Source organism: Amborella trichopoda, chromosome 5, assembly GCF_054954075.1.
Source record: "Amborella trichopoda isolate Santa Cruz 75 chromosome 5, AtrichopodaSantaCruz75HAP2 v2.0, whole genome shotgun sequence".
NCBI lineage: Eukaryota > Viridiplantae > Streptophyta > Magnoliopsida > Amborellales > Amborellaceae > Amborella > Amborella trichopoda.
Genome location: NC_142340.1, coordinates 10,995,147 through 11,008,330, shown reverse-complemented (window position 1 = coordinate 11,008,330; position 13,184 = coordinate 10,995,147). Strand labels below are relative to the sequence as shown.

Sequence of the window (13,184 nt, the reverse complement as noted above, 5' to 3'; positions counted from 1 at the left end):
CCAAGTGACCCTTGTAATGATAAATTTTATTATTGGATAAAATTTCTACAAACTAGAAATTAAATCCCTATTCAAAAATGTGGATGTAGTTTGTTGGCAATAATAAATCAATTTTGCCAACAAACTACATCCACATTTTTGAAAAATGTAAAAAATGAAGTGTTATGACCCAAACCATAAACATATTTAGCTAAATCATATGGTAAAATAGCCCAAAATTGATTGACTTAAAAAGAAAAGAAAAAAGTATAGTTGATATATTGATTTAAGAGTCTAGATACAAGATAGTGCAGTAACTGTATTACAAGAAAATGAAATTGTCTTATCCAAAAAAAGAAGACGAAATGGTAGCAGTAGGAACATAAGTAAATGTAAGGGCCATAAATTAAGGATAGGAGTATAAATGTTGCAAATTAGACCACTTAATGAAAGAAAATTGAAGGGCAAAGAGTAGAAATTATCCATCCCAGAAAGAGGAAATTGAAAAAACCACAATCAAATTTCAGTTGAAATATCAATCTCTAAAAAAAGTGTAAATAAAAAGGAGCAAATTCAAGAAAATCGAAAGTCCAAAGAATAGAAATAATCCATCCCAAAAATAGGAAAATGAAAAAACCACAATGAAAATTCAGTTGAAATATCAATCTCTAAAAAATATATAAATAGAGATGAGCAAAACCAGGAGGCCCAAATCTTGCACAAGCTCCCCACACATAAGTAGAAAACAATATAATAGAGAGAGAAAAGCAAGATAAGCATGAACAGAAAGACAGAGAACACAACCTTACACGAAAACTAATTAAGAGGGAGAGCATAAGCTTACAGGAGAGAGAAACCTCACAACAAGAGGAATTACGAGAGAGAGAGAGAGAGATCATTAGATTGCAGGAATAATTAAGAGAGAGACACTTACAACCAGAGTAATTAAGAGAGAGAGCATAAGTTTACAGGAGTAATTAACCGTGAGAAAGAGAAAGAGAGAGAAAGTATAACCTTGAACCAAAGTGCAATTTACAAACCCCAAGTTATTACAGAGACTAGAGACAGAAAGAAGCCTGGCATGAAACCCAGAGTCAATCAGTAAATTCATTCCAAACTGCCAATAACAAACCCAACCACTCAAAACAAAGAAACAACAAGAAAAACAAAAATCACTACCATCCATGAACTATATTGGTACACCTGTCTTTAAGCCATCTGAAGCTCCTCTTTATTGACCCTTTCATCCTGCCCTCAACTCCATACATCTTATAGCTTGCAATCCTCTTCCTCCTCTGCAACTCTGGATCATTCAAGCAACTGCTCAAACCCCACTTGTTAGAAGTTGGGTTTGAACTAGAAGTCTTGTTGCCCCCTTTCTTGAAATTGTAATTGTACAGGTCATGGGGTTGTTGCTGTTGGGCATAGGAAAGACTGTAACATCTGAGGTCTGTGAAACCAGGGGGCCGTGTGCTTCTATAGGCATCAAAGCTCTCCACTCTCCTCTCTCCCCATGATTTAGATCTGAAATCAGCCATCCAGACAGCCCAATTCACGGATTTTTTGGACCTTAGAGAGAGAGAGGGGCCAATTCAGGGATATTTTGGACCTGAGAGAGAGAGAGAGAGAGAGAGAGAGAGAGGTGAATAGAGAAAAACCTAGTGGAAACTGTGGGATGACTTTTGTGAGAATGGATTTGTTTCCTTTTTGAGAGAGAGAGGAGGAAAGGTGGGTATTTGGGGGAGTCCAAATAGAGAGAAATCAGGTATAAAGAGAGAGAAATGGTTGGTATTTAAGTCCACTCGATAGAGAATAAAAGAAGAAAGGTCTGGTGGGATTGTTGGAGAGAGAATAACAGAAGAGAGAGAGAGGATAAAGTTAGAGAAAAAGTCCGGTGGCTATTTGTGATTAGGACTTTCGTCTCTCTTACATTTGTTTGAATCAATGGTTTAAAAAACGGATCGGTGATTCGGATCGGGTTTCTAAAAAATTGATTCGGATCGATGAATCGGCGATTCGGATCGTGAATTGGGTGAATCGGTCATAATAAAGCTTAAAAAAAAATCCGAAAAAATTATTAAAATTTATTATAAATATTATTTTTTAGGAATTCAATAAGAAATGATGGTACTCCATTAAGAATTTTCATGTTTTTGAATGAATATGCGAATATTGATATGTTCTTTCCCTGCATGAACCGTCATTCAGCATTTAATTTGCATCACACAAAAGGATAAACATATAATTATCATGGAATAAGTATATCAACATACATGGACTACAATAAAGCATAAAATTAGTAACATATGGTCTAAAAATAAAATGATAGACGACGTTATTGTTCTTCTTGGTCACGCTGGTGCCATTGATTGAATTCGTTTAACAATTCATTGATTCGATCTAAAAACGAATCATCGATATTAGCAGGCGTCTGACTATTCCCAAATCCCTGAGTGTTAGTGTTTTGTTGTGTTCCCAATCTAAAATCCCCGAAGATTGTCCATCCTTCATGCTCACCTGCACTGTCGTGCTCATCCCGACACTGTTGCTGTTGGGACTTGATATGTGAATAATATGGCTGGGATAGGGTGGCCTCTGAATCATCATCTCTCTCATTTTCTCTTTGAATAATATGGATTAAAAAAAAAAAAAACAAATTTTCAAAAATATCGATCATGGATTAAAAAAAAAAAATCACAAATTTTCAAAAAATTCTATCATGGATTACAAAAAAATATTTGATCATGGATTAAAAAAAAAAAATCACAAATTTTCAAAAAATTCTATCATGGATTACAAAAAAACATTCGATCATGGATTAAAAAAAAAAATCACAAATTTTTAAAAAATTCAATCATGGATTACGAAAAATTCGATCATGGATTACATAAAATTCGATCATGGATTACATAAAATTCGATCATGGATTACAAAAAAAAGCAAACAAAAAAAAACAAAAAATTCAATCGTGGATTACAAAAAAAGAAAAAAACAATTCGATCATGGATTACAAAAAATTCAATCATGGATTACAAAAAACTCTATCATGGGTTACAAAAAAAGAAAAAAACTAAAAATTCTATCATGGATTACAAAAAAAAAAACAAACATTTCGATCATGGATTACAAAAAAAAAACAAACATTTCGATCATGTATTACAAAACATTCGATCATGGATTACAAAAAATTCTATCATGGGTTACAAAAAAAAAAAAAATTCGATCATGGATTACAAGAAAAAAAAACAAACATTTCGATCATGGATTACAAAAAATTCGATCATGGATTACAAAAAATTCTATCATGGGTTACAAAAAAAAAAAAAAAAAAAAAAATTCGATCATGGATTACAGAAAAAAAAAAACAATTCGATCATGGATTACAAAAAAATTGATCAAGTATTACAAAAAAATATATTATGGATTACACAAAAAAAAAAAAAAAAAAAAAAAAAAAAAAAAAAAATCCGTACGGGACTCGCCGATTCACTGTACTGACTCGCCGATTCCGTACAGTGAATCGGCGAGTCACTGTATAGAATCATCCGGTTCTCTCTAGAACCGGACGATTTCCATTTTTTTCACTGATTCGATCCGTCCATGGCGATTCCCGAGGCATTTTTTTAAACACTGGTTTGAATTATTCTCTCTCATTATTGTCTCTCGCAATTCGTCTGTAATATTCTCTCTCGTTTCTTTAACTTAAATCTCTTTACTAAACTATTGATATTTGGGTGGGACCCGGTTTTTATGCGGCCAATCTGCCTAATGTACAAATGTATGCCTTTTGATAAATATATTTTTGAGATGGATTTAAGATTTAATTTTTAAAAACATGCAATCTCTTTACAAAAACATTTTAGAAAAATACAATAAAACCAAAGTGATTGTTTTGAAATACTCGAAAGTGCTTTTCAAAACAGAAAATACTAACCGATCATATCTCAAAAAACAGTAAAAGTAGCCTCCTAATCCCACTCTACCAACAAAGCAACCACAAATCTCTCAAGATGGAGCTGCCATAGCAAGTATCAACACCAATGAGTTGGAACCGCACCCTTATTTATTAGGTTTGATAGGGAATATATATATATATATATATATATATATATATTAAAAAATTTAAACCATTATTTCACTAGAAACTCAGGGAATATATATATATATATTAAAAAATTTAAACCATTATTTCACTAGAAACTCAATCTCTCTTTCTCTCTCGAAACTCAATCTTTCTCTCTATAAACCCAATTTCTCTCTAAAACCTACTCTTTCTCTCATTAGAAACCAAATCTCTCTCTCTAAAAACCCAATTTCTCTCTAAAACCTACTCTTTCTCTCTCTAGAAACCTAATGCATTCATTCAATTGATTAGAAGAAGTCGACCAGATTGAATGGAATCCTCTGTAATTTATGAATTGAACTAAGAAGACCTTAATTCCAGAATAAATAAATTTTTTTTTTAAACTATCAAGCCAGGCCAGAGACTCTATACACTTTTTCAGGCTACCGGGCCGAGCTATTGGTGGGTTTATTCCGGGCCAGGCCTTAACGGGCCAACCTAGAACAGTTTCAGTGCCGAGCTGGCCCCGTCCCTGTCCATTGGCGGCCCTATATATATATATATATATATATATATATATATATATATATATATATATATATATGGTTATGTTAAAGTGCTTACACTATGGAGTAATTTATCATTGTGTTCAACAAATTTTGAACATTTTTATACTTTTGTTTTGTACATTGAGTAATTTTTTAATAATGGTAGTTTTGGTCATTACGAGGGGTATGATGTCATCCACATGGGATGTGACATCACCCACATGGAGTGCACTAGTGACATTTAAAACTTCATCTGAGTGATATTACACCCCATATAAATGATGTCACACCCTTCCTGATGACTAAAAATACTTTTAGTAGAAAAAAACTCAATGTACAAAATAAATGTATAAAAATGTCCAAATTTGTTAAGTACAATGATAAATTACTTCATTGTATGAACACCCTAACAAATCTTAACTTTTTACCTAGGGCTCTAGGAAAACTATCATTATAATGGTAAAACTAGCTTGAAAATTCACTCATATGTTCAAATCAATAAAAAATCACTCCAATGGTCAAATAAGTCAATTTATTAACAAAATGGTCATTCTAAAACATAATTTCACTCTACATTTAATGAATGAAGGCGTATATACTAGGGAGCATACCATACATTTATCGCTTTGGGACAAAATACTTATTTGGAACATTTTTTTAATCCATCAAATTATATGTGGATAATTAATTTTAAAGAAAAAGTAAACATGTTTAGAGTTCTTGAACATCGAGATCATTGCCTTAAAAAATTGGATGGTTCCAGTGTAATCTTGGAATGCCAATATTTTTTAGGCAAATAGAAGGTGAGTGTAAATTCTTTTTAGTTTGGTTGTAGGGTTCTCGGGATCACATCCCAAAAATTTGGGATCTAAAAGATATTCTTACTATAATTTGTTAGAGGGAGTAGATGGATAGTGTACTCCAACAAGAGTAAAAAATCTTTTGGCTTAAAACCATTCTATCAATCTTGAACCAAGCATGGGTAATTTAGTATTTTATATCACGTAATTGGCCAAGAGATAATACTAAAAAAAAAAAATTGTTCGAAGCTAAGCCAAAGGAAATGTAATTGGTGTCATGGGATGCTAGCTTTAGAATTCACGGCCTATTTAAAGTTGGAAGTAGAATTCGCACCTGAATCTCTCTTTTTCCATTTGATCTCATTCGTCCAATGCAAATGGATTGAAGATGTATCAGTCCTGTTGTCCATTGCAAATGGATTGAAGATGTTTTAGTCTTATTGTCCAACAACAATATCCCTTGTGGCCTAATCAAATCTTAAAACTGATGTAAATGTCTTGTCTTTTATTCCTGGAATATGGTTTCCATCCCCATTCCCACTAACCCAAAAAGAAAAGAATATGGTTTCTATTGAAGTCGCATTTTCTGGGTTTGGTACCTAGTGTTCCTGTCCGCAGAAAACGGAATGGTGGACCTAGACCTGCTCGAGTTACTTGAACCCAATTAAGCCCTTTTGGTGATCAAGTCTGGGATCTTAAAATCTAAAAAAGTAAAAAATTTATTTGTATTGTGTGTGTGTATTTTTTTTTTATTTTTTTGTTGTTTTGGTAAAGATCGGAAACTGTTTTCGCTATGAATACTCATTTTCTATTTTCCCATTTTTTTATTATCTCTAAAATACCCTTGGCCACAAATTGATTTTTCAAAATCTATTTTTTTTACTATTTTTTTAACCTTATTCAGATGTTTTTGTTTACTTTTACTCAAAAATTCTTTTCATTTTTTTGGGACTTTTTTTGTATTTTTTATTTTTAATACTTTTTAGCCTGTCCAGTACTTGTACAACCCTATTGGGGTTACTCGACTGGCCCAAGGCCAAGTAATGTGCCTGAGTGGTGGTTTCCTACATTGTCTAGAATAAACTAGTGTAGTTGCATCATATGACTTGTGATGTTGGAAAATTTGAGGCAACAGTAAAATCAATAAAAAATAAATCTAACTACAAACATAATTCAAAGAAATCTAAGGTTTCTTCTCCATACTCTAAACTAGGGATACAAAAGCCCTAAAATAGTACCTGCAAATAGTACCTGTGAACAATACTTGTGAATAATACCTATGAAGTGAATAAAAAATAAATAGAATCCCTAAAAAAAAAAACTCTAGAAGTAAATCCTAAAATTAAAACTAAAATATATATCTTTTAAAATTGAATAAAAATAAAAAATAAAATAATTTTCCCTCTAACCTGATTCATGTGGCTTGAGCCAAATGATGAAATTGCATGTTTTTTGTTTGGGATTCTAAACCTGAAAAATATATTTTTTATGTAAAATTATCTTATTTCGAGTTTGAAACCTTGAATAAACAGTGCATTTGATTAATTTAACCATGAGTCAAATTACTTAAATGTCAAGATTCGAACATGAGTCATCTACTTAAGAAGATACTTGACCAAAATTGACCTTAAGAAAATAATTACTTTGTTGATACAATGATTACTTTGATTCGACTATATAAATTTCTTAAATAGTTTGTCTAATTTATTTCTCAATACTTTTCGAGAAATTTATACTAATGTCCTTTAAATTAGCGTTACAAAGGCATTTCCCCAAAAACCTCTCAATTTTACTCAAATTCCCATTTTTTTTCACTTTTTTATTCCAAAATTGATCAACAATGATGATGTGGCTTTTAATATACCAGATTTGACTATAAGAGTATTCAAAGCTAAATTTCAGGATGAGAGGCAAACAATTATAGACAAAAAATTCTTTGGTATAGTAATTGTATATACGTATTTATTGAATTTCATAAAAGAGGTATGCCATATGGGCATATGCTATTAATTATGAAAAATGATAAAAGAGTAAAATCATAGTGAGATATCGATAAAATTGTCTTAGCAGAGTTTGGGAATAAAGAAATCATGTTCTTTATGAGTGAGTGAAAAAACATATGATTCACGGACCAACAAAAAGAGTGAAACAATGTATTACAGGGTCCTAAAACCCAACGAAGAATACAGAAATTCATGTCCAAACTGACACGCAAATCCCAACTGAAAAAGAATAAAGAAAGTTTACATAATCCTAAATTTTTCAGGGATGAGTAATAAAATCACATAAACAAAACTCATAATATAAATTTATATTCACTTGTGATACCATCATATTATACACCATTAAGTTTCTAATTTACAGTATGTCAAGACACCTAATATTTCCAAGGAATTTCCTGAAACGCTTTTGTTGCAAAATTAAAATCATTGGAAGTAGTGTCCAATGATTTTTTAACAGAAAATCATTGGACACTACTTCATTAAAATAGTGTCCAGCAACACATATTTTTTAAAATAAATTTGTTTCATGTGGGCTGGATCAGGTTTCTATAATATGCGGTCTAGAGCTATGTTGCATCCATCTCAAATAGGAGGTCCATTAAAATAGTGTCTAGCAACACTACTCCATTAAAATAGTGTCCAGCAACACACATTTTTTAAAAGAAAATTGTTTCATGCGGGCTAGATCGGGTTTCTACAATATGTGGTCTAGAGCTATTTTGCATCCATCTTAAAGATGGATGCAAATAGGAGGTCCATCTAAAAATAATTGTAACTAACGGTCCAAATGTTTTTTTAATATAATTATTATTTCTAGTTTTCAAAACTTATTTTGTTTTTCCATATATCTCCATATTAAAGATTATATATTTCCTAAAAATTAGTATCAAATTATATTAAAAAAATATATTTATTGCAAGCCCGCATTTCTACTAACCGCAACCAAAAGATAAGCCCCTTAAATTAGTATCAAACAACAAATATCCTCAACTACCATAGCTCGAAAGATTGTAATCCCACTTCATTCTGAGTAATGAAAGTTGACGAAAGCATTAATATAAGAAAAAAGTTGTTATGCATCACTTTATATTATTTTATAAATATAAAATAATAAATAATAAATAATATAATAAGGTATCTTAATAATTTAAATAGGAGAGGCGTGGACTCCCACCCTAGAAAATTTTTGAGATCTTTCTCTCTCTAATCGAAACATAGTGAGTTCTTTCGCTCTCTAGCCGAATTTTTATCGAAAGGTCCCTCTCAAATATTTTAGGTAAGTGACTTCATTATCTTAAAAAATAATCCGTTCTTTTTCAAAATAAAATGAAATAATTACTTCTGCTTATTATCATGAATTTTAGGCGTGATAAATTTTATGCGCAAGCGACCTCATTATTTTGAAAAACAATAAAATTGTGATATTTTATCTACTGTTAGGAATTTTAAATGCTGTAAATTCTTAGAAATAAATTTATTTATTTTTTTGTCTATTGTTAGAAAATTTTAGATACTGTAAAATTATTAGAAATAAATGTGATATTTCTGCTTTTAGTAAAATTGTGAGATTTCTTTCTACTGTTTTTGAATATTTAGACATTGTAAATTTCATGTGCAAATGACTGCCTTATTAGTTGAAAATTGATAGTTTTGCAATTGATTATAGCATTGTCTGTGAAATGTTTATTTACGAATTAACATCCCATAAATTATGATAATTTCGTATTCTTGAATATCTATAAGAGTTTTTTTATACATATTAGATTGACAATTATGCTAGAATATCTTTACGAACTGCTACCTTTCTAAATTTGAGCCCAAAATATTTGACTGGTTATTTTTGAAATGTTATTGAAAGTGACTGTTATTAATGGTTTCAGTGAAATTCATATTAATAATTTCAGTGATATGTTGAGTACGTGATATTGTTGTTTTCGAATGTTTAAAGAGATTTAGAAATACTTTGAGTATGCAAGTGGACCTATCCGGTACGCCGATAGGGATTAAGTAGACCTATCAGGACGCTGATGGGGTATATAGGTGACCTACTTGCGACGCCAGTAGAGTAATTTGTGAAATCCTTTGAATTATGCAGTGCCGTTAAAATGTTATATGCATTTTAATTATTCGGATTATACTTAATTATGCATTTTTTAAAGTGAAACTGTTGATGCATTTTTGTTAATAGATCTCTTTTTTAAAAATATTGATATCTTTCAACCATGATTATTTTTTTAGGATTATGATGACTACTTACTGAGTAGCCAAACTCATCAAATTATGGTAAACATTTTTTTTAGGATAACTGCGGTTTCATTTTGAGTGCTCGTTAGGATCAACTTTAGAAGATATTGTAGTAGTGCTTAAACTTTTTTTTGTTACTTTGTAAGAATTTGCCACTATAAATTTGTCTTATCAAGAGATGTATATATGTTTGACTATCACATCTCAGGAATATCAGTATTGTAAATTCTTGGGGTGTGACAATTTATGGTATCAGAGCAATATGTTTAAGATTCTTAGGAAATTTAAAAAGAATGCACTTAAAATCACATTCATTGCGTGTACAGACTGGGACGAAGTCAAGATCCAGAATAGCTGAAGCTAAATGGAAGGAATTCACATAGCCTTGGAAGAAATGCTGAGGCCCTGTGTCATTGACTTTACAGGAAGCTGGGATGACCATTTACCCCTGATTGAGTTTGCTTATAATAATAGCTTCCAAATCAGTATTCAGATGGCACCATATGAAGCCCTGTATGGAAGGAAATGTAGGTCACCCATTTGTTGGGACGAAGTTGGTGAAAGAAAACTTTTGGGGCCAGAAATTGTCCAGGTAACCACAGATAAGATAGCATTAATTCGAGAAAGGCTTATGTCAGCTCAGAGTCGGCAAAAGAGTTACGCCGATAATCAAAGGAGAGATCTTGAATTTGAGGAAGGTGATCGAGTTTTCCTAAAAATCTCACCAATAAAAGGCATTATGAGATTCGGTAAGAAAGGAAAGCTGAGCCCACGTTACATCGGACCATTTGAAATAATGGAAAGAATCGGAGGTGTCGCTAATAGACTTGCCTTACCACCTGAATTGGCAAACGTCCATAATGTCTTCCATGTATCATTACTACGAAAATATCAGCCTAACCCATCCCATATCTTGAAATATGAACCTTTACCGATCAAGAAGGACCTATCCTTCATTGAGCAACCAATTTTGATACTGGATAGAATGGTATAAGTGTTGCGCAACAAGGAGATTCCCTTAGTCTGTATATTATGACAGTACCATTCAAAGATGAGTCGACTTGGGAACGAGAAGACGATATTAGAGAAAAATATCCCTATCTTTTTTAGTAATCAGGTATACAAATTTAGAGGACTAAATTTCTTCAAGGGGGGAAGAATGTAATAATCCTAAAATTTCTATAAAAAAAAAAAGCAAAAAAGAAAAAAAAAAAGAAGAAACTTTTAATAAGTGATGGTCCAAATGAGCATGATGGTTCTTAAGGACCTTCACTACTTTCAAAAGCTTTTGGTTTAAGTTTTTGCTGCCTTGCCACATCCTTAGTGGACATGGCCTTTTAACGGTCAGGTGTAATATAATTGTTACACCTCAGTATGAGGTATAACTTAATAAGTAATATAATAAGGTATCTTAAGAATTTAAATAGGAGAGACGAGGACTCCCACCCTAAATTTTTTTTGAGATCTTTCTTTCTCCAATCGAAACGCAGGGAGCTCTTTCTCTCTCTAACCGAATTTTTATCGGAAGCTCCCTCTCAAATATTTTAGGTAAGTGACTTTATTATCTTGAAAAATAATCCGTTCTTTTTAAAAATAAAATGAAATAATTACTTCTGCTTATTATCATGAATTTTAGGCACGATAAATTTTATGCGCAAGCGACCTCATTATTTTGAAAAATAATAAAATTGTGATATTTTATCTACTATTAGGAATTTTCAATACTGTAAATTCTTAAAAATAAATTTATTTATTTTCTTGTCTATTGTTAGAAAGTTTTAGATACTGTAAAATTATTAGAAATAAATGTGATATTTTTGCTTTTAGTAAAATTGTGAAATTTTTTTCTACTGTTTTTGAATATTTAGACATTGTAAATTTCATGTGCAAATGACTGCCTTATTAGTTGAAAATTGATATTTTTGCAATTGATTATAGCATTGTCTGTGAAATGTTTATTTACGAATTAACAACCCATAAATTGTGATAATTCTGTATTCTTGAATTTCTATAAGAGTTTTTTTATACATATTAGATTGGCAATTATGCTAGAATATCTTTACGAACTGCTACCTTTCTAAATTTGAGCCCGAAATATTTGACTAGTTATTTTTGAAATATTATTAAAAGTGACTGTTATTAATGGTTTCAGTGAAATTCATATTAATAATTTCAGTTATATGTTGAGTACATGATATTGCTGCTTTCGAATGTTTAACGAGATTTAGAAATACTTTGAGTATGCAAGTGGACTCAACCGGTTCGCCGGTTAGGTATAAGTGGACCCAGCAGGACACTGATGGGGTATATAGGTGACCTACTTGGGATGCCAGTAGGGTAATTAGTGAAATCCTTTGAATTATGCACTGTCGTTAAAATGTTATGTGCATTTTAATTATTCAGATTATACTTAATTATGCATTTTTTAAAGTGAAACTGTTAATGCATTTCTGTTAATAGATCTCCTTCTTGAAAATATTGATATCTTTCATCCATGATTATTTTTTTAGGATTTATGATGATCACTTACAGAGTAGCCAAACTTATCAAATTATCGTAAACATTTTTTTTCAGGATAACTGCGGTTTCATTTTGAGTGCTCGTCAGAATCAACTCTGGAAGATATTGTAGTTGTGCTTAAACTTTTTTTTGTTACTTTGTAAGAATTTGCCACTGTAAATTTGTCCTATCAAGAGATGTATATATCTTTTGACTGTCACATCTCAAGAATATCAATATTGTAAATTCTTGGGGCGTGACACCAATCCTACAGACCGAGCCGTTTTTTAAATAACTGATCCGAACAATGGCCATAGCGACGAACCTACTTGTGGTAAGCACAAGAACATCAATGAGGCACTGAGCCATGCAGAGAAGAGGGTGCAGTGAGGATAGATTTGTAATTTATGTGAAAGAGGGGGTTTAAGGAAGGATAATGTGGAGATTGGGAGGGAGAGGTTCCGGTTAGCCACAATAGGTGGTTCCCGCTTTTTTGTTTATTTTTATTTTTAAATTTTTTTAATTATAATTATTGGCCGAGGCTCTAATTTGATTGTTTAGAGCCTAACGTACCTGATTATAGAACCGAGTGAAAGTTTAATTGCAATATTAGAGCTCCAAAAAGTTAAAATAGAAATATATAAAACATGGATTTAGAAAAAAATGATTTATAGCAGGAGACATTTAAAAAATTCTATATATATATATATATAAATAAAGAGAGTAGTAAAAAGTACCCAAATTATATCTATCTTTTATATATTAATTCCACCTTTATTTCAAATTTTTAAGTGGCCCGAGTTGTACCAAGCACTTCGACAAGGAGCCGAGTCCAAGTAGCACGGCTTAAGTGGAATCCGCAGGCATTGGTTCTGCCTCTTTCTATTATTTTTCTAATTGTATGTTAGAGACCTATGTTTTCTTTTTTTTTTTTTTCTAGAGAAGCCTAAACCCCGACCCCGACCCCGACCCCGACCCCGACTTGGACATGAAAATATAATGTGGGACCCAAATTTGGGCTCGAATCAGAGCCAACCTAAATATAATA

General features: G+C 31.6%; 1 protein-coding gene across 1 annotated transcript; it reads right to left on the bottom strand.

Annotated features, from left to right (window-relative positions):
- Window positions 1–1,086: 1,086 nt before the first annotated feature.
- Window positions 1,087–1,517, bottom strand: LOC18443645 (DUF3511 domain protein (DUF3511)). The gene is made up of 2 exons (XM_006853829.2): window positions 1,183–1,517; window positions 1,087–1,096 (listed from the first exon to the last, which is right to left on the bottom strand). The coding sequence occupies exons 1-2, from the start codon at window positions 1,515–1,517 to the stop codon at window positions 1,087–1,089; spliced, it is 345 nt and encodes a 114-aa protein (XP_006853891.2).
- Window positions 1,518–13,184: the final 11,667 nt, after the last annotated feature.

Excerpts from the sequence above, each read along its gene's own strand:
- LOC18443645 (XM_006853829.2), bottom strand. The coding sequence starts at position 1,517 with ATGGCTGATTTCAGATCTAAATCATGGGGAGAGAGGAGAGTGGAGAGC.